Raw genomic sequence first — 24,035 nt, forward strand, 5'->3', positions numbered from 1 at the left:
AGCAAGATCCTGATCAAAGGTCTCAATCATTATTCTTATCAAATAAAGTGTTTCAACTAGGGCTAGGGTTTCTAACTAGGGCTAAGGTGTCCAATTAGGGTTTTTCATTCAATCATTGCCCTGTTCTCACTTGTTGTGGTTTTTCCACATGGTATGTGGCCTAATGCACAGGTGTCAAACTCAAGGCCCGGGGGTCAGATAGGGTCCCCCACATCATTTTATGTATTGTTGTACAAGACATATTGTGCATCAAATTCGTGTCATTACTAGAATTGCAAATTGTCTTCACTTTTAATCTTTTTTTTTTTTTTTTTTAAATATTTGACCAGTTTTTACTCGTCTGATTTGAAAACGAGTTATTTGTCAGTTTGTTTTGTAGCTTTGACTGTATATAATATGAGGTGCTCATACATTGACTTGGGTTGACAGTCATAATGGCCCTTCGAAAGAAGCTAAGACTACAATGCGGCCCGCGAAAAAAAAGAGTTTGACACCCCTGGCCTAATGGATAAGGCGTCTGACTTCGAAGCTAGAAAACTTGAGATCCTGGGCTAGATTAGCAGTTTAAGTCATGAAGGTTGGTCAGCTTGACTGCTAAGAGTAAATATTTTGTAGAAACTTCACTTACACGTTATTTTAGTACGACTAGTATGTACTGTTCCAAATGTGGCCATTAACCTTTTTTCTTACTTTTATAAACACACTGCCACTTTCTTGACAGCTACTACCTTGTATTATTTTTTTATGCCCCTGAGCAGGTTCCGTCAGAACCATGCAACCTCAAAGTGTTTTGTTCCAAGATGCCTCCCTGACATCACACAGAACCCCAGGTACCCGCCTCTTCCCCATGCTCATATATGGAAAGAAGCTCAGCCGTGTTTCCACAACAAACAGGCAAGTGTCACCCGCTCTCCTCCACTAGTGAGTGACTAGTTTTCCACTCAAGCTTCCTGACCTGGCCAAGGTGTACTCTGAACTCCAAATAATGCTGGCGGATGCCAAAAATATGCACATTCTGTACACACGTAGAAATACAAATACTGGTATGAACGGACTTATCATTGAATCAGCATTCGGACTTTGCAGTAATTCAACTTTATTGGGCACAACATTGGTCAACATTGTGTGCAAAAAAACGAGAACACATTTTGAGAGTCCACAAAACCCTCATAACTGGAGATTTGGTGTCTATCATCGTGCTACTTCATATTAAAAAAAAATACCAACAGATACAAACTTGTACTTTTTCCTCCACATATACCATCATTAGTTTCTTAAATATATTATACATGCTGTACATTTATTTTTCTTTTAGAAATGTTACAAAAAGCAAAGCGACCCTTCAAACCAAAAACTCAGCTGCTTCTTTGACATCATGATGGCACAGCTCACGAGATTTCCTTAGAAGAACTGAAAGACAAAGGAACCACAAAAAATAGAAATCTTTGTCAGATAGACGAAAGAAGAGAGAGTAGAAAATGAGTTTTCATCTGTCAATACTTGCTTTCCACCAACCATATGTTACTAAAGAAGAAACTAAATTACTATTCATGATGCCCTGGGTGAATAAAAAGGATTCAATTACAGCAGCATATAGCATGAGTCTTGATTGCTGGCTCCATTTTTAATATCAAGATCAGCTTATTCCAGATTCTTTTGTTTTTAACATGGAGATATGAATCTCTATAAAGCTCTATAAAGTGGCGGACTTATTTTAGTGGGATACACGCCTGTAATCCAAGCAGTATAGGAAATGAATGGATGGCAGTTAAGCGTGGGAGCATACAGAAAGCAAAAAAAAGACAAAAATGTTTGGTCTCTGCTGCCACCTGATGGGGAAGCTGGTATTTTATTATGACCAATCCATCCATTTTCCGAACCGCTTATTTGCAATACATTGGGTTCATTAATTCATTACCCTTGTGTTCAAAAAGAGGCTAACAAATATTGTATTGAAACGTTTTTTAAAAATGTGATAAATACACAAAATACATGCTTAATTATGACATGTGAACTTATTTAGTATACTTACATCAAGCTATTGTTTGTTTTTGTTCTCGTATATATTATGTTTATTTGAAATAGTTTACAAGCTATTTTGTTAATAGGAAGGTGTTTTTTGTTCCCTCTGCTTTTGCTTTGGTATAAATAAACTGCTAATGTCATTATTTATGTGAAATATAATGGAATACAATTAAGGGGCTGGCACGAGATAAGATCTTGTTTAAACTGCATTGAACTATGACGTTCAGTTTCCCTTTTTTCCTTCCAAACTTTTGACTTTGGTGTGGTGTGTTTGTATGTTCAATCAATAACCGCTTGGTTTTTCTACAGTTAAGTAAAAATCTCCCTCACCACGATGACTATGATGCATTTACCTTCCATCGGTTGCCACAGTTGTTACACACTACAAAGGTTGTCATTGGCTCGTCAGCACTGCGAGTTTGCACCTTCAAAAAAAAAAGCACACATGCATGTATAGCATTTGGAGCACAAAACAGACGGATGTGCAGATTTACAGTGTGTGTGTGTGTGTGTGCACTTGTACCTGTGTATATGTGCAGTCCTTGCCCTGACACTTTTTGCACACAAACATGTCAGTCTCGTTCCCGCCCACTTTGGACAGCTGATGCTCCCGAATGGACTCTTTGGTCAGAGTCTCTCTCATCTTCTTCAGCTCAGCACTCGCCATCTCCTGCTCCAGCAGAAACACGCGCACACATACATGTGCAAAACCCACACGGCATGTCCAAGCAGTGGTTGCTAGGCAATCGGACCTCCGACGTCATGGAGGCAATGCGCTGAGTTGAGATGTTTCCACACAGAACGTTACGCCGCAGGTCCGGGTTCTTCTGGTCTTTCAGGTTGGAGATTCTACTCCGTAGACGGGCTTTATACTTCATGTCTACCGACTTGAAATCCTCGAAGATCTGTGAGCGCCCCGGCTGTCAAGGACATCAAATCCCTCACAAGCTCACGGTACCGACGTTCCAAGCTTAGCAACAGTGGCAATTAACAATTAACTTTCTCCTAACAATGGAGTCAAAAAAAGGATATGTTCCTCAATTTGCGCGGCAAGTAGGCTGCAGTCTACTCCAAAGCTCTTGTAGTCATCTGAGAAAAATAATATTTTGTATTTTTAGACCTCTTTTGAAATTGCAAATTTGTGAATTATAAATCATTTTATTTCCAAACACACAATCATGCAGGATAATTATTTTCTCTAATAAAATTCAAATAATACAATTCAAATAATTTGATGTACGAGTGAAATATTTGCAAAGAAAATTAGTCCTCACCTGCAGTTTGTAGCGCCGCCACCAACAGTTCTCGAGATTTAATCCGAACAGTGTCTGTGGTGAGGGGAATGGCCGGGAATGATGTACTGAGTACCGAGTACTTCTTGCTGCTGTATTTTTAAAAAATGATCACAAATTAGCACCTAACAGATTGTCACACAGTATCATGACATGAAAGCACGAACCTAAGTTATGTCAGTGAAATTTATAACCAGCAACCTTTAGTGTTGACAAATCCACAGCAGCTAATGCTAATTTAGTTCGTACTTGCATCCAACAACTTGACATTAAGCAGTGATTATACAACACACCTTTTCTCACTGCTGCACGAGTCCTTGGATGTGGAAGTTGTCCTCACGGGAGAGGCGTCATTCTTCTTTTCTGACTTCCCCTTAGAGCCATCTGACAACCAGAAAGAACATGAAAACAATTTATGCTTCTCCAGCTCTTAAGTACGGGAAGATTTATAATCTTTGTAAATACAGGGGAACCTCCAAAGTTGATTGCCTTGCATTTTAGAGCGGGGCTCATGTGACGCAGTTAATTTTTTGAAATATAACAATTAGCTAGGTCATTCCCTGACAACATAACAATAAGATAATTAAAAATAGTTATTGTTTGAGCTGTATACATAAAGCACACACAAACACTGTCCATCTGGCTCCTTCTCCTTACTGGGCTTCAGATTTATAAAAAGGATTGCAAGTCATTTTGACTCGAGAGGTTCCACTGCAAAAACACACACCTATTAATTTCTTCCAGGACTTGATGAGCACTTTGGCCAGATCCTGTACTTCCTCATCTGGACTTACTTTTCTTACAGCATTCACCGACATTCCAACTCTGGTAGACTGGACAAATGACATTACATTAATTTTATATGAACATTTTATTAATGTTTCATGAGTTTTCACCCAGGTTTAAACATTCAAAAACATCCTCGTACATGCGAGCTTTGTTAAGTACTTGACTGATAGAACATGCAAACTCAACACAGAAAGGTCAGAGCAGAGATTACCACACCAAACCCACTCATGAAACATGCTGCCGCCAGTGAATAATTGATCATTAAATTAAAATCAACCTGCAGGGTTTCCAGAGACATTGTCATGTTCTTCAATCCCTTCAGCAGTTCCAGAGCGCCATCCTGCGAGACATTTTTGACACTCAATTCCATGTGTTATCGACCTGGCTTGCATCTCAGACTGTTGGGATATGGAAAATATTCCACTGTAAAACTGTCCCGGTCCATTGTTGGTCTCAGATCACATCTCAGACATTTGAACTTTAAATGTTGGAATCAAACCACTTAATAATATTCAGACAGCAATTTTACAGTTTTAATCAGTCATTTCAGCTTCAATGAGACACTTGAGCTGAGAAACAAATTGTAGAATGAATATCATAATTTTATTGATGGATTTATAACATAACTCAAAATATTAATCTAGGAAATACATTTTCTGCATACGGCCTGCAATGTGCTTTGGTCCCAAAGGTTGGGACACTGATTTATCTGTTGTTGTTGTTGTTTTTTTTTTTATGTCTAGTGTTTTGTTTTGTTCCACCATTTTATTTTGGGTGACCATTGATTACACGTGCAAGTGATTTGTACTCTGCATCTTTGACCAATCACTGTTTACGCATCCCTTATTGCTGATGTCAGCTTTTATATTTGAGAGACGGATACTCACCGTGTTGTTCTTGTGGACCATCTTGTCAAGTTTTCTGCCGATGCGTGCCACTTCTCCGTTTGTGCACATGTCGAGTGGACTGCCAAGTCTGGGCGTCCAGATGTTTCATGAATGTGGAAGACAAGTGTCCAAGGTGAGTCCTTTTTGGCTGGCCGTGTGCCCTGCGAGTCGCGCCCAGCTGCGGCATTGTCGTCTAAACCGCAGGTGCATGCTGGGACTTGTAGTTAATATCCACCTTCTAGAAGCGCTTAGTGGGTTTTTTTTACTCGACACCTGTAAAGTGATAAATTGACATTAATACCGGTGTGAGTATCAATATTGTCATTACTGTTAAAAGTTTCAAGTTACATTATTTGGGGTGAATCGTGAAGCCAGCAACGAATACAATTGAGATGTGCACATACTCACTACGTACACTAGATGTCAGTGTTTACCTACTCTAGACAACAGTATACTTTGAGATGTGCATATACTCATTATGTCCGCTAGATGTCAGTGTTACCTAATTTTGGAAACGAGTATCTTTGAGATGCGCATATATTCACTACATCCGCTAGATGTCAGTGTTACCTGCTTTCTGATCACATGCTGACTTTATTGAGGGTAAAAAATAAATGTACAAAGAAATTATATTTTATTTCGCTCATAATGAATTTATAATGAATGGTGATGTGGTCATAATGAATTATAATCCGCATGGTTGGGGTCCAGTTCACAGATTACGATAGTGATATTTATAGTACTTAACAGGCATTTTAAGTTGATTTACAAAACAAAACATACAAAACATTGAAATAATAAAAACAAATAATAATAATTATTATTTACTATGATTCTTGTTGAATGAAATGCAAAATTATTTTAAAAAATGATGCTGATCTTGTCTCTTATTTTCCAAAATGCAGAGGAATAAATTATTTTGTTTCCTTTTTGGTTAAGATAACATTTCTTTTCTTGATTTTTTTTGGATACAGTAATCACCCGCCAAATCATCACTGTACATACTTTTAGAGAGTGACACAATATTGTTTATAGAAACGCTGGATTTGTTTCTGCACTACGGCAGCCTCACATCACAAACTACTACTAAAATGAATACTGCAGGAGTGGAGCCGCACCATTTGGTGAGATGCATAAATCTCAAAGACAATGTGGATTGTCTCTTTGCAAGTACATATAGTTAATTTCCTTTTTTTTTTCTCAGAGAATTCATCTGAAATTTTAGCTAGGCTCCCTAGTATGAGCTACAATAGGGGAATCAGATTTGGGGCCTCTTGATTAATTGCAGGCCACATTCTTCACCAGTCAACCATGGTTGGCCCTGCCAGAAACCACATATGTCATATGACAAAGAAAACATTATTTATTCATTTTTCATATTACACATACATTTTTGGGCTGACGAGCGAGTTGATTTTTCTCTGTATTAAACATACACATGCTTATATCGTTTGATTTGTATCAAACCATAACAATGTAATAGCACATTGGAGCCACCTGGAGCAGGAAGTGTTTATTCCAGTTATCAGTGGCACAATTCAGGAAGTGGACTTTCCCTGTGATCTATGGAGTCATTCAAAGTCACCTCTGACGCCAGGAAGTGTTTCTCTACTTCAGTGTTTCCCAACCTTTTTTCATTCACGGCACACCTTTTCATTGGAAAAAATCTCGAGGCACACCACCAACAAAAATCTGTTAAGTGTTACACCAGCTTCTATATTAAAATCAGTTACCGTAATTTTCGGACTATAAGTCGCGTTTTTTTTTCATAGTTTGGGTGGGGGTGCGACTTATACTCAGGAGCGATTTATATACATATATATGGTTTTTTTCACTTTTTTGGGCATTTTATGGCTGGTGCGACTTATACTCCGGTGCGACTTATAGTCCGAAAATTACGGTATATTACAACAAAAGACGTAAAGTTCTATTCCTATATATGTATGGAGAGTCAAATAATTGAATAAAAATAAATACTAAATATTCTTTCAATTGTATTTCTTTTGTAAATGAAAGTGACCGTTTTTGAAAAAAGGTTTTAGACAGTGTAAGGAATAAACTATTGAAAGTGATTGTGATCAAAATCCAAAAGAATCAATATGGCTTTGTTTACTGTTTTAGACTAGCTCTATAAAATATTGCGACATTAAGAACAAAGTCACTTTTAAAGACGCTCTGCTGTTCTGACAGCGGCTGAGTGGCTATCACAGTCGGGGTGTCTCGACTTGACTGTGTATTTTACGTTGGTGAAAAATGAACAATCCAGGTTCTCCCAGGTGCTCTCATTTCCATCGGACCGAAAACGCACCACAGCCGTCATAGTGTCACTGTTAGTAACTTAAGCTCCCAAGAGAGCAAGGAAAAACTCAAAAAATCCCTACTGAAAGAAAGAAATAGCCGTATCATTTTATTTCATCGTATTTATATATTTATCTTAAATGTATTATTTATTCATATAAAGTTAGTGAACGGGAAATGCAATTCACGACTGTTCGTGAACGGGAAGTTACGTAATTTTCTTCTTCGTTTTGATTTACGGCGAGGTGGCACCAGCTTCAACGCGCATTACCGGCACCTACTGGTTGAAGTCATATGAACTGAAAAAAGTTCACTCTCGTTCACTGAAAACAAAATCGTTCTTTAGAACGAATCGTTCACTCACGAGCCAACACTAACAACAACACACACATAAACTGAGTATGTGCCGATGCCACAACATGAAATCTCAAGATTCTCCGATTTGCCACGCATGCACGATTAGCAAGGGGCTGACCAGGCCTTGCGCTAACTGACCTGTGGTTTGGCGATCCTGTTTACAATGCACTCTGTATTTAATGTTGGACAATTTCCCACGGCACAGCTGAACGTCTCTCACGGGAAACACTGCTCTACTTCAACGAGATCTATGGAGTCTCTGCAATTGAGCCACCCAAGCAGGAAGTGTCTGCTGTCTTTAATGTGCCGCCGCTGGAGCAAACCCTGGGCACCAGGAATTGTCCTCCACCCAAACCGCACCACCTCCCGCCGCCTGCCCCCCAGTCTATTCAGCGGCTTGTGTTCATGATGTCAGACGGGAAGTGTCCTCTCTGGAGGATGGATGGAGCCTTTCTAGCTATTGTGGGCTGCATTCTTCCTCGATGATTGTAAATGTGTCCAGCAATTTCAGTCTGGACGTCACATGACCAGTTTGTTGGCCAGACCTCTCCTCACGTCACTGCAGGTAACAAAACACGGACGTCTCAACATCAACCCCTGACTTTGGATTGTTGCACACTTTCTGTCAACTGTTTTCTCTAGCTTCAGCAAAAAACATGGAGCAGCGTACACGACACACACATTATTTTCTATGGGAAAATTATTTTTAGGTATGAACAAATCGAAAGGTGACCAACATCCCGGAATAAATTGCGTTTGACCTTAGAGGTTGCACTGCACATTTGCCATGCGGTAGCTCTGGTAAGTTTTTGTCACTTTCAATCAGCTTCGTCTTGAAGTAACAGGCTTTGTCCCTTTTCAGCATGCCTGCCCTCATTATCGTGTTCGAGTGTGTATGTTAGCAAGCAACGTTGCATATAGGTCAAATGAGGGTGTGTGATTTGAGGGACCTGCGGTGTTGAAAACCTGCTCTAATCTCTCTGCATGTTTGAAAAAAAGAAAACATACGCGCGCGCACACACACGATCCACCCTGCAGTTAGCCGTCAGTGCGGCAGCAGCACAATTCCCAGAAACGGCCTTTCTTCTACAAAACGTGCACACGAGCGCAAACACACACACGCACACACTCTATAGGTTTGTATAAACTCTGTCAGCGCAAGCGCTGCACGTTTTACGTGTGCCAGCTTGTAAGTGTATTTACACTGCGCGAACAAAGTGCGGCAGGACAATAGTCGGATGCAGAAAATGTGTGTAATTGTCCATAGTGCGCTCACCCTCTTTCACTCAAAGACACTTAAGAGATTATTCCTTGTATGTACTGTATGTCTGTGTTTTGTTTTTCAGACACAATGCTCATGTCAGCTGTTTTTAATGGATCCTCCTCTGTTTAATTTTTTAAACTATATCATTTAAAAAGTCTTTTCATCCATCCACCTTCCTCCTACATTCCCAAAACCGGCTTTTTTTGCAAAATAATGCGTATGTTTGCGTGTGTGTGTGGGGGGGGGGCAGTGGTGGATGTTTGTGTCCCCTGTGATGTCTGGCTAGCAGTCCAGATTTTTTTCCTGTATTTTGTAGACAGACAGACAGAGACAGACAGAGACAGACAGACAGACAGACAGACAGACAGACAGACAGACAGACAGACAGACGTAATTAGAGTGATACAAAACCACTGACATCAACATAAACATTATAGACTCAGTGTGGGGTCACAAACATGAGCACTTGCATGCAAGTCTTATAGACCTCACACGCACACGCACACACCATTTTTAACATAGTCTGCATAGTTGCAGCAACCACAAGAAAACTTGTGTGCCAAGTGTGTGGTGACTGAACCGGAGCCTCTGAGTTCGCTGTCACTTGTTTGTTGTCCTCAGTCAACTCTGCTTTCACCAAAGCTGAAAGCTGATTGGGAAGTCATCCTTCAACGATGAGAAGATGTGTTCCTTCTCAATTGTATTAATATGACAACTAATATAAGTAGACTCATTGCGACTAAGTGGCGCCTAGTCCACAGTGTTTCCCACCACTTGCCCAAAGTCAACTAGGATAGACTTCATCTTATATGTGACCCTAATAAGGAACAAGTGTCAGAGAAAATAGATAGTTTCACTTCCTAACTGAGGTTTGTAGTCCAAGCAAAGGTTTAAAAACTCTGCCCAAACAGGATGAAACGTTGAACATAGCATTTATCCCCTGCAATCACTTGGCTTGAGAGAAAAAGTAGGGCCTTAGGTAGTCTCCTGCAGAAGAAATATAAATCCAAAATAAATAAACAATTGCTAATAGTAAAACAAAAACAGAGGGCACTTAAATTGATAATTGGCTTCACATAATTTGTCTTCTCATTCTAAAATTTAAAAAAGTACTTGCCCCCAAACTTGATAACTGATTGGGTCCGCAGCAACTGAACTCAACCATTTTTTATAACCATCAATGAATCTTTCACATCAATAAGGTGATATTTTGGCCTACTTTTTCCCACCAAATTGCTTAAATTCAGCACAAAACTGGAAGGCTTTCAAGTATGGACGGCTTTTTTAGCATTTCACTTGGATTCAAGTCCATACTTTGACTAGGCCACTCTAAATTTTCGTTTCGTTTTGTTCTTTTTAAAGCTATTCATAAGTTGACTTGCTTGGTGTGTTTTTGATCGATATTCTGCTGAAGAATTCAAGTGAGCTTCGGGTTGAGGTTAGGAACTAATTTTATGGAAGAGAGCAGAATTCATGGTCCTATCAACCACAGCAAGTCGTCCAGGTCCCGAAGGAGCAAAACAGCCCCAGCATGTTACTTACTGATGTTCTTTTTCTGAGAAGATGTGTTTATCTGGATTAATCTTCGCTGTGCTCTTGGGGTAATTTTCTGTAGGCCAGATACCTCCTGGAAAGCTTTCACCGTTTGCTGCAGTCCTGAAACTTTTCTTTATTTGTCATTGTGTGTGTTTTTTATTCAGCTGTTTGAAGTACCGTAATTTTCGGACTATAAGTCGCGGTTTTTTTTTCATAGTTTGGGTGGGGGGGCGACTTATACTCAGGAGCGATTTATATACATATATATGGGTTTTTTTCACTTTTTTGGGCATTTTATGGCTGGTGCGACTTATACTCCGGTGCGACTTATAGTCCGAAAATTACGGTAAATGTGTTGTAAATTGTTCCCGGTGAAATCACCATAAAACTACAACAACGGTTAATATTTCTTGTTGGAACGTAAACATATCCATACTTCAAGTGAAACTATCATGCTTCATTCACTTGTTTGACTGATTTCATGTTTTGGAAGTCCTCATGCTGCTGTGGTTATGTTGTCAATACGTTGACACTACCGGCGGCGTTCGTGGAGCTGGAACATTTTGTCTTTTTGTCCAAATGTCACAAGCAATTTGCGCTTGGAGGCAAATTCTTTCATGTGTTCTAACGAACATTCCGCCATCTGGTTTGTAACATGGCGTTATTATTTACTGCTCTAACCGAAATTATACTGTAAATGTGACCAAAACATAATGGATTATTCCAAGTGAATCTAACCGCAAGATGCTTTTAAAGGAGGAAACTGAAATAAAAACAAAGTGTATGATTTGGGAAGTGGTAGGCCATAAGTCATAATGCGTTAAATTAGCCACAGCATGTAAAGAGCTCACTGGAATATCTTGCGAGACCACCTACATACATGTGACATGACGAAACAATTAAAGATAGATTCCCGGGATTTTTCCCGTCTCGCCTTCATCCAATGAAAACCACTGAACACTAAATCTTGACGTATCACGCTCGGTCATCTGGTACACAACTTTAGGTCTGAGCAGGACAACAATCCCCCCCAAAAAATGTGCGGTTTAGAGGTTAAGTCTCGCATTTGTATAGGTTTGTCAGCCTATTTAATTAAATAGCTACGTACTGTAGAATCTTTATTCAGCTGCATGGAAAATCCTTTTTTATTTATTTTCAGATGACTCATAGGACATAGAAGTACGTTCTATTGAATTTACAACTGAACACCCACGGAGTAACTCAAAACTCTGCCACTTGTGTCAGCCCCATTTATCAAACAATAATCGACATAATCAATTTAGCAGGCTGATACCTGACCAATGCACAGACAATATCATTCCGATTTTTTTATGCTGATTTGATTCTTCATATTATCCTTAGTCTTGGTTGAATGGTCCTATTCACAATACAGTGAGTTAAAACAGTAACATGATGGAAATATTGATACACTATAGAAATACACGATTATCTCTCATTCCCAATAAAGCTCCCTTGTCAATCTCTAATCTGGGTCCTTTAACAGTTTATGTATTTTGCATTTTATTTGTATTTTGTTTTATGATGATAATACTTTACCTCTGGAAAATATTTCTATTTGCATAACTAGAAAAGAGGTTAGAGGTTCTTGTGTAAAGAATAAAAAGTCGAGTTAGTCAGTAAAGGCTAGATTGGGTCGCTCTATGTTGTCTGATTGTTGCTTTAGGCTCTTATCAAGATGACGTTCCTTGCAGCTTGCCGAGCCCACAGTCAGCCCATCCTGCTCCCCGGTGTCCTCTGCACCCCACACCACTGTTTGAGTGTGTCTCAGCCTGATAGCATTGACTTGAGGAATCACTCCATCTCATTCAGCAGTTCCCACAGGCTGACCACAAAAGAAAAAAATAGACGTGACTGGCACACCACAAAGAGAAAAAACAACACTTCACCTCCCAGCCCGCTGCCGTCGTAGTAGCGAACAATCCAACATCTCCCACCTCCTCGCTCCAATCTCGCTTTCTCTTCTTGTTCGGAAACGCTCGCTCGATGGGCCACAGATATTCGCGTGGCGACGGAAACTAAACAGGAGTGAGAAATGTAGGGAGTTTACAGAAAGTCGAGTCCAGAGGAGAAAGTTGGTGAAATGAACGATAAGTGGACATGTGCAGACTAAACAGGCTACAGTTTGCCTGTGAAACAAAGAGCGAATACATGAAATGTTACACGCCTGCCGCCGCCGTTTCGATGCCTACGTGAGCTACTCCATCCACATCTGTGTTCAATACAAAAGAGTCACCACGTATTTCCTCACAGAAATTAAACTAAGATAAGACGTTGACACAATGTGACAATCTTTGCCAATACAACAGTTGCGATGTTAATTGGTAGTAGATTATTATCTAAAGATGTGATTCCTAACCATTAATAATAATACAGTAATCCCTCGTTTATCGCGGATAATTAGTTCCAAAAAACAGGCTAACGAGTTAGCGGAAAGATGCTAATTCGCAATCGTGCTAACACGCGAAAGTAAAGGAAAGTAAAACGAACAATGGGACGTCAAACGCTGCGCGTTCGCTTCTCTTCTCGGGGGGGGGCGTGCTAATGGGACGTCAAACGCTGCGCGTTCGCTTCTCTTCCGGGGGGGGGGGGGGGGGGGGTGCTAATGGGACGTCAAACGCTGCGTGTTCGCTTCTCTTCCGGAGGGGGGGGTTGCTAATGGGACGTCAAACGCTGCGCGTTCGCTTCTCTTCCGGGGGGGGGGGTGCTAAGGGGACGTCAAACGCAGGTGTCCCGCGGGCCGTAGTTTGGAGACCCCTGCTTTAGATGAACAAAGAGACCTTACGCAGGCTGCGAAAAAAGGTTCTCCAGCCGTGCAGGTGGTGCTAGTGATCCCGGGATGCTTCATGCGCCTACCTGTAGAATAAGAGATCTCCAGTTCAAATTTACAGTGAACAACTGAGGAGCAGTCGTCCATTTGTTTAGTTTTACATTCGGTCTTTTTTCTTCCGTTTTTACATTTCGTTTTACAATGGAGGATTACATATCCAAACGATCTTCAACGATGGATTTTCGGTCGAAGCAGGAGGTCATCAGTAAAGGAAGAGCAACTCCGGAGTTAAAAGGGTTGATTCGGACAACGGGACTTCGGAACGGAGTGGTACGCACGATCGAAAACAAGTTTTTGATTCCATGTGCTTTATTGAGTGTTTTTATGTGTGAAGACTGCTGATATGAGATTTGAATTAAAATAGTTCAAATTAAATAATGAATAAGCCACACTAGAGCAGCGTTCCCCAACGTTTTTTGTGACACGGTTAGGTGCCGGACAAACTTTACCGCGGGGGCACTGACCCTCACCGCACGTCACTGGCAATGAGCAATACAATTCAATTACCAATCTTTTGTAAATAACAATAGAGCGACAATCAGATTGGTGAGTTAGTAGATGTTTTTTCCTGTTTCATAACTAGCATTGAGTATCAAACAAGGCAACCACAAACCAAAAGACGCATGCAGCACGCATCAGTACCTAAGAAACACCAGTAGGTGATACTATCGTGACGCAAATGTCTTCCTACTCCCAAGTGCAAACATTTTTACACTTTAGTTTCGTCAAACAGCGGTGAACTTGTTTATACGCTCGTTTGTGACTGTAGGAGGTGCCACTGCAGAACAATGCGCATGTGTCAGTGGGTGATAGTGTCGGGGGATTCCCGTGGCGACCTGCGCTGGAAGTGTGTATGTGTGTATTTGTGTGTCTCAATCCATCATCACACACACTTCCCTCACTCAGTGCATTCAAAAATAGACGTGTGTGTGAACATGACCTCTCCCACACATAAACACGTTCACACTCACACAAGTAAACACGCCTGCTTGGCGATGCCATTGTGTCCCCACGTCCGTGTGTGTGTGTGTGTGTGTGTGTGTGTGTGGGTGGGTGGGTGGGTGTGTGTGTGTGTGTGTGTGGGTGGGTGGGGGGTTGTATCAGCACTTACTGGCTTTCTGCTTCGTCCTCCCTCCTTGATTCTGTCTCCTCTCTAGCCACCAAGTCTACAGTTGATGCCAAATTTCCTTGACGCAAAGGTGTGGTTCCATCTCGCACACAGACACACACACACACTTATATTTGCTTCAACACAATATGTTACAAAGTCTGTCTTAACTTGATACAAGAAACATGTATGTTAGCAAGGTCACCCGATAAAGGCGAGGTGTCAAACTAATATTTGTGGTGGCATTACTGTTTCCCTCAGTGCGATCTTAGGATGGTGAAAATTATGTAAATGTCCCATTATATTATTATAATTGATGGATGGCTACTTTTGAAGCCAAAAGTCAAAGGAGAGTCGTTTATTCAACTATCAATCATTTTAAAGTGTTTGCTCAGCATTATCTAAAATGCCCCTGGCCTTGAGTTTGACACCTGAACAATACTGTAGCATACTTGTACTCAGTTAGAAAGTTCTTATTTGTGTGGTTTTAAAGATGACTGTGCAGATTTATAATTTAAAAGGGAAAAAAATGTTTAAAAAAAACAAAAAAACGACGTGCACTCGTGAAATGCTGAGACTTTGTTTCTGAAAACACACACTCACACACACACAGCATCTGTTAGGAGGGGTACTTCCTGGTGGTCAAGCAGGAGGCTGCGAGACGCCACTGCAGCACCCCCTGGAGCCATATGTGTGTGTGCGTTCGCCATTTCATTGTGGGGAAGGCTGAGGGAGTGTCCATGGCAGACACACACACATATCCTGCCATATTCAACTTGAGTGGTCTCTCGATGACATAAAAAAGCAATATTTTGACATTTTCAGTGTCATATAAGACATATTGAGGTATGCGTGTGAGTGTGTATCTGAAGTGGAAGCTTCATTCAACTGATTCAATGGACAGAATAGTGTCCAGTCAACTCCAAACACCCATTCTAAAGTGGAATTTTAAATTTGTTCCAGAATTAAGCCCAATTGGTTGTAATTCATCAGAGTGCCAGTTAATGATGCCGTGGTGTCATCAACAAACAAAGATTGAGCTAAGTTGAGTCCTTTTTGCCAAGCAAGTCATAAAATAGCAACATAAGACGACTCAAGTCCCCCACATCTGTAGAATTGTATTTTCAAAGTCTAGTATCATCTCCAACTTTAATTCCTTACAAATGAACGTACTTTCATTTGTGATGTTAAATTATAGAATACATTTCTTATTGTTCTAAAACAGCAAACTGAGGTTATTAATTTGGTACCGTGTGTAAGTTCTAAAGTTGGTGTGAGCATGATATGCTAACGTGTTCATTCTCAAGTGCACGAAGGAAATGGAAATGTCAAAAGTTTCGTGCCCAGTTAATTTTTTTTTTACTAGCGGCTCACAGCGTCATTCTTGCTAGAACTGCCAATGGTCATAATATATATTTATAGAATCACTGAAAATGAAATAATAAATTTCATCAAAGTGTTTTGCTTTACATTTTAAGTCGTTTTTCATGTTCTTAAGCTGTAGCTGTATAAACTTCTGTCCTCCATCCCGATCCGGTTTAGAGATGACGTCCTGCCGTCTTTGTTTCTGCTTGTCCAAAAATCTGACACGTCGGACGATTCGGGTCAGAGTGAGGCTGAACTTTATCCGGGTAGCTTTTGTTTAATCTGACTGGCTGTGGAAGACTCATGTCGGAAATACCGACTTGTTTACGCTTGCAGAACAGGTGGTTTGATACCTTCATCTGGGTAGATTTGTAGCAGCAAAGCCTTTCTTGGCCTCCGTAGCTGTTGTACCTACCGTGCACTTGACCCCCAACGACATCCGAGGAACCCGCGGGAGCACCGCCAGCAACAGACCTTAACATTGTCAGCAGACTTATGCAAATGCTGTCATCATCAATATATTTTTGCGAGGTTGCGAGCCAGTGACAGACACATGTGGAAGCAACATAAGTGATAATGCCATCTACAAATTGCAACCATAATACTGCCTGTTGTTGTTGCATTGAAGCCTCAGTCACTAATCACATGCACTGTCGATTCGGAACGCATGCAGAGTATTTACCGCAATTTTTTTATTCCGTATATTTGAGTCCCATACAGGTTCAAGTGCCCCTCATTCTTAAGTGAATGAATAATATATATTGCAAGTTTTTTTATTTGACAAAATCCATTTTTATACTAACTTGAAATGATGGGGTCCTTAAACATTGAGGTCTCGCAGTCATAACGGCCCACTGAGAGAAACCTGAACAACTATGCGGGCGGTGACAGAAATGTGCACTAGTGGTGGGTTCAGTTGGCGAAATGCAAAATGTTCTGGCTTTTTATGGACATTTCAATGGCTGGAGTGTTGGTCAAATTTTAAATCATGCAACTTCAAAGACATTTGACAGGTTCCACTGCAAGCACATACTGTACATCCGTCCGTGTGTGTGCGTGTGTGTGTGTGTCTGTGTCTTGAATGTGTGTACTGAGGTGTGTGAGACTGTCAATTCTCGGTTGGGCAGGAACAATGGAACCTCTCTGATTACATCTCCCCTGAACAGCGGGCAGTGTGTGTGTGCGTGCGTGTGTGTGCGTGTGTCTGTGTGTGAAGGATGGAGGAAAGCAGGGCGTGGGGGGGGTGCTTGGTTTCTGGTGGTCCTAAAAACTTTGCCTCCCCCTCTTTCCTCCTCTGCGACCGCCACCGTTTCCTCAAGCACACACACACACACATACATACACACGCTAGCACACACTCGTCCACTCCCCTTCTAGTTGCCCGGCATCTCATTGGTTAAATTCACATCTATGAGTGCGTGTCATTGGCCTTTGGCGTGTGCGCGTGTGTGCTTGCAACTGTGTGTGTGTGTGTGTGTGTGTGTGTGTGTGAGTGTGTGTGTGTGTGTGTGTGTGTATATATATATACATATAAAAATATGCTCAGCGTGGGTCGGCGAACTCCGGCCACAAGTTCTGAAAGTTCCTCGCGGGAAGGACAGACGCGAGCAAGTGAGTCAGACAGTTCAGAACCAGCAAAGCAGTCGCTTCAAAGCGAGGGCAGTGGGAAAAGCAGAAACTTGGTGGAATATCTTCTGAGGAATATTTTGCTTTCCGTCCCATTACCCCGCCCCTATCGGATCTCCATGTTTGTACTTGGGATTTGTGGTCCAAATCCATCACACTCTCCCAATCCGTCTCCCCTTCATCAACGCGAGCGCGCTTATCCCCAAATCTTTGCAAGCCAACAAACTGAGACAGACGTTTGCAGAATTCAACTTGGACTAAAATCAAAGTAGACAGCAAGTATTCCGTTTCTGGAATGAATTTAACCAAGCCCAGCTTGTCTCGGGGGGCTCTGCTGCATTCTGGCCAGGTGTCCCTTGTGAACCCAGCGTGGGCCTCAAGGACCCCAAGTCCTGCTTCTGATCTTGAAATGGGTTTTGAGCAGAACATCTCCGGAGACTGCAGCTCTCCCAGCGACCACGGAGGCAGCAGGAGAGCAGAGCCCAGGGGCCTTCTCACAGAAAGGGGCCAGAGTCCAGATCTGGCGGGAGTCTCGGGCAATGGCAAAGGTGTGGGGGCCGAGCAGAGGATCCGGAGGCCCATGAATGCCTTCATGGTATGGGCTAAAGATGAGAGGAAACGACTCGCTTTGCAGAACCCGGACCTGCACAACGCTGTGCTCAGCAAGATGCTCGGTAAGACAACGATCGTCTCTGAAAAGTTTGCTTGGAATATTCATGTTTCAAATTTCACTGATACCGTCCAATTCTGTAAATTCTTTTCAGTTCAGGCAATTCATAAAACAATAAATTGTTTTTTACATTTTTTTTTTACTCCATACTCTTAGATAACAGGAGTTTACTGGTCTCATTTCACCTGAAGTGAAAAGTGCTTTTTAGAGCACATTATTAAGGAACTCAGGAGAGCATAACTGCAAGTGTAAGATAATAAGAAATAACACAAAAAAACTACCCACAAAACATTCATGCTTGAACTACACTTTTACGGCATGCATTAGGGTAGTGTTTGATTGGAAACATTTATTACATTCTGGTTCATTTGTGTTTTCTAATTTTATTCTAATCAAGCAATTAAAAATAAGTTATATGTAATCATTATAGCATTTCTAATGTAAAAGAAGTTTTATGCTCACCTTAAACTTTTGCAAAGTAGTGTACTGTATGTTTACAGGCGGTGTTTGCTGCATCTCAGATTTAACGATCAACAAATAGAGGATACGGATTTTTTATGTATGTTTAGATGACATTACAAATCTTAGCAATTCAGTTATGACATTAAACGAGATATGTTTTTGTATCAAGTTTTAAAATGTCTATATATATATATATATATATATATATATATGTGTGTGTGTGTGTGTATACATAATTTCATTATTGTTTTGAAGGGGACAAGTAGCATAATCAGCTATCATTATAAAGATTTTGTGTAGGTTCTTTATCTTAAAACGTCGCAGCAGAGCATCAATTAACTTTGCGCAGCGTCCATGTGCTCATTATGTCATAAATGTCAGCGTTTAGTCAAAGGCTTGACCACAAAACCGCTGCAAATTGGATCTCGCCGGGCGTTGGGACGCCATATAAAATATGGTGCACTGTTGGGCGTCACCTTTGTGGCAGGGCATAGCTTCAATGAAATTGTTTAAAGCAAACATATGAATGAAGGAATCCTCATACATACCATGACTTCTCTTCATACAACTTTTTAAAACCGCCAAAATAAAGTCAAAACATGTCAGTATAAAATTTGACTTTATTTGCTGTTGTAGAGATAATTTTCCTTATCCACACTATAATAAATTTTACATTGAATATTTTCAATTGAAATATAAATAAATATAGCCTTTTCCCATTTTTTGGTTACTCAGTGTAGCTGATATAGTGTCAAACTATAATAGTAATGATTACCAACCATCAATTTAACTAATTACCATGGATTATTTTTCCATCTGCAATAAGTCAGTTAATCAGTGGCGGTTGTAGTGTGAGTACTTTGCGAGGGTTAAAGCAGGTCATTTTGTGAGCATGCCAAGGAGGAAATCAGATGACAGATAGGTCGATGGCAAGTGAGCGGATGAGTGGGTCAACAAAACAGCTGATTTTGCCAAGGAGATCGCAGTTCAATCCACACTTCCCGCTGAGATACACTGCTTTTTTTTTCTTTTCATTTTGCCAGAGTGCATTTTTGCAAAAGCCAAGCCACCGTCTTCCCCGAAACCTTAACTAGTGTTCTAGTCTCTCAGCCTAACCGACCGCTTGTCACTCTGCATATCAATCATGCAATCAATTTTAACTCTCCACTCTCCGTGTCTGTCAGGCCAATCGTGGAAGGCACTGAATTCCACAGAGAAGCGTCCCTTTGTAGAGGAAGCGGAACGTCTGCGCCTTCAGCATCTCCAGGATCATCCAAACTACAAGTACCGGCCTCGGCGTAAGAAAACCACAAAGAAGCTCAAGCGCGTCGAACCTGGGCTCCTGCTTCACAGCTTGGCTCAGAGCCATGGTGTGGGTCATGCCATCGTCCCCCTGGGTGGAGAAGGCATCTCTGGAAACTCTCCGTACGGACACGTGTCTCACCACAACCATCACTCCCACCACCTGCTACCTTCTCTGGGCCACTTCAGGGACCTCCAGGCACCGGGGCACCAGGAACTGGAGAGTTACGGCCTGCCCACCCCGGAGATGTCCCCTCTGGATGTTCTGGAAAACGGAGCAAATGAACCAGTCTTCTTCCCCCAGCATGCACAGGAGGATGCAGGAATGGGAGGCTGGAACAGCTACCACCATCCTCACCACCATAATCCACATTACAGCCATCACTATGGCAACCACCTCAACTCCATGCACGGTGCGTCCGCACAGAGTCCGAGTCCAGGAATGAACGTGGGAGCGAACTCATTGAATGCAGGTCGGAATCCCAGAATGGCTTCGCTTGAATCAAACATGGCTTCCAGTATGAGCCCGGTTCCTTCAAATGGTTCACGGATGAACCCAGCGCAAACCTCAGGCCGCCATATCGCCTTGAGGAGTCCCATGAAATGCCCACCACCTCCCCATGACTCCGTCTCCTATCCCCAGCCCTCAATCAGCCTCCACGAGACAATCAAACCCCACCAAGGCTCCCTTCCTGTCAGCTACTACGGCCAAATGTACAGCAGCGCAGCCTCCGCTTTCCCCCCGACTCACCTGGGCCAGCTTTCACCTCCTCCTGAGCCCTCCCCAACTTCCTGCTCATCCTTCCTTCCCCCTGTGCATATAACAGACCCATCCAATGCGGACTCAGCTGCTCACATGGGGCCTACTTCTTCCGCTGAATTCTGGTCGGAGGTGGACAGGCATGAATTGGACCAGTACGTGAATACTGCGAGGAACCGAGAGGAAGCCTATGGACAAGGTGGGGTTGGGTCCAAAGTCCTGATCTGGCGTGGTAGCGGTGGCGTTAGCAGTGCTGACAGAGATGGCGGCAGCGAAGAGGGAGTCAGCCCTCTTATATCTGCTCTTTCTGATGCTAGCAGTGCTGTCTATTACAGTGCATGTATCACTGGCTAATGCCAAAATGTGTGGAAGGACCTGAGTCTGGTTTCGTTCATCTCAAAAGTTAATGGTTTGTGTTGAAGTCGCACGTTGGGTCAACTCTTAACCTTGATCACAAAGGAACATGAAAAAAAGTGCCAGTTGAAAAAAGAAAAAACTGGCTCATCATGGAATCCTGGGCTACAATGTGCTAGGATGTTTCTAGTTGACAACAGGGTGGCCTAGAATGTCCCCATATTAGCATTTGTGATGCAATGCAATTGTTCATCTCTTTGAATGAGGGATTACAACACCCAAACCTTTTAAAATCTAAAAAAAATATATATCGTCGCTGTCCGGCGGAAGCCTCTTATGTCCAAATATCGTCAAATTTCACAAAGCAATCCTAATGGACCTTGTCTGTAAATTTTATGCAATTTTAGTCAATTTAAAGCAATGGAAATAACTTGGAAACATATGAACACAGGCAAACACTGCCGCTCTTGAACGCAACTTAATTACTAAGCTTCAGCCGGGGAGCCCGTTGCCTCGGCCGGGATACTCGCTCGGGGCGTGCCTTCGCCAGAAAAGGAGGGAGCGCACAGAAGGTGGACCAGCAAATAGTGCAGCACAGGACAGTCGTTTGCTTTTGTGAAGTTTTCAAAGGTGTTTTTTACAGTGGGAACTTTTTTAATCAGTGTCAGCGGGTTTTTATTTGAGCATATTTCATTTTTTAGGTAGTGTAAGTGTGCAATAGCAATATAAGCTATAATTCAACCTGAATGAAGTGGTGCCTCGGAACTCAAAACAAGCTGGCGTTTCTTTCAAGTTCCTGTGAAGTTGTCATTTTGACACTTCGCGGCTTCCGCCCGACACCGACGATATGTACAAATGAATAATTCAAGTACTGCGACAATGCAACACTGACGTGTACTACTAATTAACTGAAAGACTTCCCTATTAAACTGGAGGACATCTAGCAAGGTCAAAGGCAAATACCTCGTGGTCGTGAGGTTTAGATGAATCAAAGGCGCTTATTTAATGTCCGCTTGAAGGCCAAACTCAGGAGAAAAAGAGAGCTAAGAGGAGAACTCGATCCAACATCAATGTGCGTGTTTCCGGGAAAGCCTCAGCCACAAAGCCGGGATGGACCACCGAGGTCTCCCACAAACTATTCGGATGTTTTACAAGAAGGCTTTAGGGTTGTTCCTGCGCGGGATTTGTAATATATTTCTTATTTCCTCACTCTGTGCCAATATGTCTTTTGGCAAATCTGACCCTTGCGCGGATTAGGAATTGTTTCCTTTTAATCAGTAGTCGTCTCAAACATCTCTCTTGTTTAGCTGTATGCAAAAAAAAGATGGAGCTCTGTAGATCATGGAAACTTTCAAATTCCAAGATCTCAATCAGCTCTGGGATTAGTCTTTTTCTTGGGAAGTACAAGCCAGAGTTGGCCACAATGTGAAAGAAGTACAACAAAAACGTGGAAATACAGATAATACAAGGCCAGTGATTATTGCCATGTTTTGTTCATGGTCTGTAAACCACATGGTCTGTTCACATTGGCACTCGGTGCTCATGCTAACACAATATGTAAGATCAGTATGCAATGTTATTTCCCAGCATGGGCCTCATTTCTTCACATTACATACTACAAGAGGAAAATGCTCTCTTTTTTAATTGATTGGCTTGCTAGCACGTTTGGAACGCCTGATTTGATGTAGACTTTAATTGTGTATAATATATAGTGTGTGTGTAATTCTGTGAAGGAGAAATTAAAGTATGAATTGTTCTCTGCACTGGGTTTAATGTGTTTGCTGTATAGAATTTCAAATCAAAATGTCCTTACTTTTTAAGTGTTTTGTACAAAAAAAAGATTTTTATTTTAAATAAAGGGTTGAGGATGTATTTGCTTAATTTGCCTCAGGCAAGCTACGCCTCTAAGCTGTGATGCTTTTTTTTTGTAAATCTCCGCACATCAAAATTGCATTTAAAGTAATGTACAGGATATTCCAAACAGTTCATGTTAAAGCTGAATATGTGAAATAGCCACATGTTCTATGCAAACAAAATTATGTTCATGTTGGAAATGTATTTATTTATTGAGTTACAAGTCCACTGAAATAATGAAGTCCACTGCCTCTACTTTTGTGCTGACTTTTTATGTTCGGGAATGCAAATGCTAATTTGCTAATGCGTACGCATGTATAATGAATAATTTTGCCGTAGGAAATGTTGCCCCCAAGGCATGTTGAATCTCGACTGATTCTGTTCATTTAATTCCAGCTTTATGCTAAGCTAAGCTAACGAGCAATTTGATCTGTATGAAAATGTCACGTAATCTTTTTGCGTTTGTGACCTAATTGGGAAAAAAAAAACGACAGATCTGATACAAGTTCTCCTTCACTCAACGTAAGAAACGGTTTCCCTTTCAGCCAAATTCACCGTTTTACTGCGGAGTGTAACGGGAATTTGTGGTTTTGTCTGTGCTGGGAAAAATGACAAACCAAGCCTTTTTTTGTAGATGTTTATACAACATGTAGTTTTGTTGCAAGCAGCAATGGGGAATGTGATCTTTCCCTACATCTGTTGTGCATTAAAGCCACACACAATACATTTTAAATATGACACAGTAGAAGAATATCAAGTATGTTGTACAATATTTACCACACTGTTCCTTGTGGCCGAATTCATATTTCCAAGTGTGTCCTCGGAGGGTTGAAGTTCACTTGGAGAAGCAACATTCTGAAAAAGGCCTTGTTCTTCTTTGCCAGCATTTTGTTCCCACTTTAATTAGTTGTGACACACAGAGAACATCAGAGGGGCATTTCTTTGCAGTCATGCAATATCTCTGAGGCTTTTGGTTGTAATTATTTGCAGTGAGGTCTGGGTGGCGGGACAAAAAGGACACATAACATTTGAGGATTGATACAAAGGACATTTTCTGAAGCAGCATAAATAAATTATGAGAAGGATTTTTCCCAGCCATTCACAATCTGTTTGGCAGGGACATTTTGCCGACGTAGTTCTTTTGTTTGTCTATTGTTGTTTTCTTTTACTGAATGTTTGGGTGGTCTGTAATGTGCTTCTATACTATTTTATGATGGAATTTTACAAAATAAACACTT

General features: G+C 41.4%; 2 protein-coding genes across 2 annotated transcripts; one reads left to right on the forward strand and one right to left on the reverse strand.

The window, feature by feature from the left end:
- Window positions 1–1,072: 1,072 nt before the first annotated feature.
- tcea2 (transcription elongation factor A (SII), 2) lies at window positions 1,073–5,196 on the reverse strand. The gene is made up of 10 exons (XM_037245696.1): window positions 4,994–5,196; window positions 4,384–4,446; window positions 4,045–4,150; window positions 3,611–3,701; window positions 3,300–3,409; window positions 3,058–3,114; window positions 2,778–2,932; window positions 2,549–2,695; window positions 2,379–2,450; window positions 1,073–1,410 (listed from the first exon to the last, which is right to left on the reverse strand). The coding sequence occupies exons 1-10, from the start codon at window positions 5,060–5,062 to the stop codon at window positions 1,402–1,404; spliced, it is 879 nt and encodes a 292-aa protein (XP_037101591.1). The 5' UTR covers window positions 5,063–5,196; the 3' UTR covers window positions 1,073–1,401.
- A 12,109-nt stretch (window positions 5,197–17,305) lies between these two features.
- sox18 (SRY-box transcription factor 18) lies at window positions 17,306–22,703 on the forward strand. The gene is made up of 2 exons (XM_037242478.1): window positions 17,306–18,069; window positions 19,712–22,703. Exons 1-2 carry the CDS (start codon window positions 17,691–17,693, stop codon window positions 20,941–20,943), a joined length of 1,611 nt encoding a protein of 536 aa, XP_037098373.1. The 5' UTR covers window positions 17,306–17,690; the 3' UTR covers window positions 20,944–22,703.
- The last annotated feature ends 1,332 nt before the right edge of the window (window positions 22,704–24,035 follow it).

The sequence above is a fragment of the Syngnathus acus genome, chromosome 2 (genome assembly GCF_901709675.1).
Source record: "Syngnathus acus chromosome 2, fSynAcu1.2, whole genome shotgun sequence".
Classification (NCBI taxonomy): Eukaryota; Metazoa; Chordata; class Actinopteri; order Syngnathiformes; family Syngnathidae; genus Syngnathus; species Syngnathus acus.

What these genes read in the sequence shown, in the direction of transcription:
- tcea2 (XM_037245696.1), bottom strand. Translation starts at nt 5,062, where the DNA reads ATGTGCACAAACGGAGAAGTGGCACGCATCGGCAGAAAACTTGACAAG. An exon ending in TGGTCCACAAGAACAACACG is followed by an intron (nt 4,447 to 4,993) that starts GTGAGTATCCGT and finishes AATGTCTCGCAG; the next exon opens with GATGGCGCTCTGGAACTGCT. An exon ending in TTGCCTCCATGACGTCGGAG is followed by an intron (nt 2,696 to 2,777) that starts GTCCGATTGCCT and finishes CTGCTGGAGCAG; the next exon opens with GAGATGGCGAGTGCTGAGCT.
- sox18 (XM_037242478.1), top strand. Translation starts at nt 17,691, where the DNA reads ATGAATTTAACCAAGCCCAGCTTGTCTCGGGGGGCTCTGCTGCATTCT. An exon ending in TGTGCTCAGCAAGATGCTCG is followed by an intron (nt 18,070 to 19,711) that starts GTAAGACAACGA and finishes CGTGTCTGTCAG; the next exon opens with GCCAATCGTGGAAGGCACTG.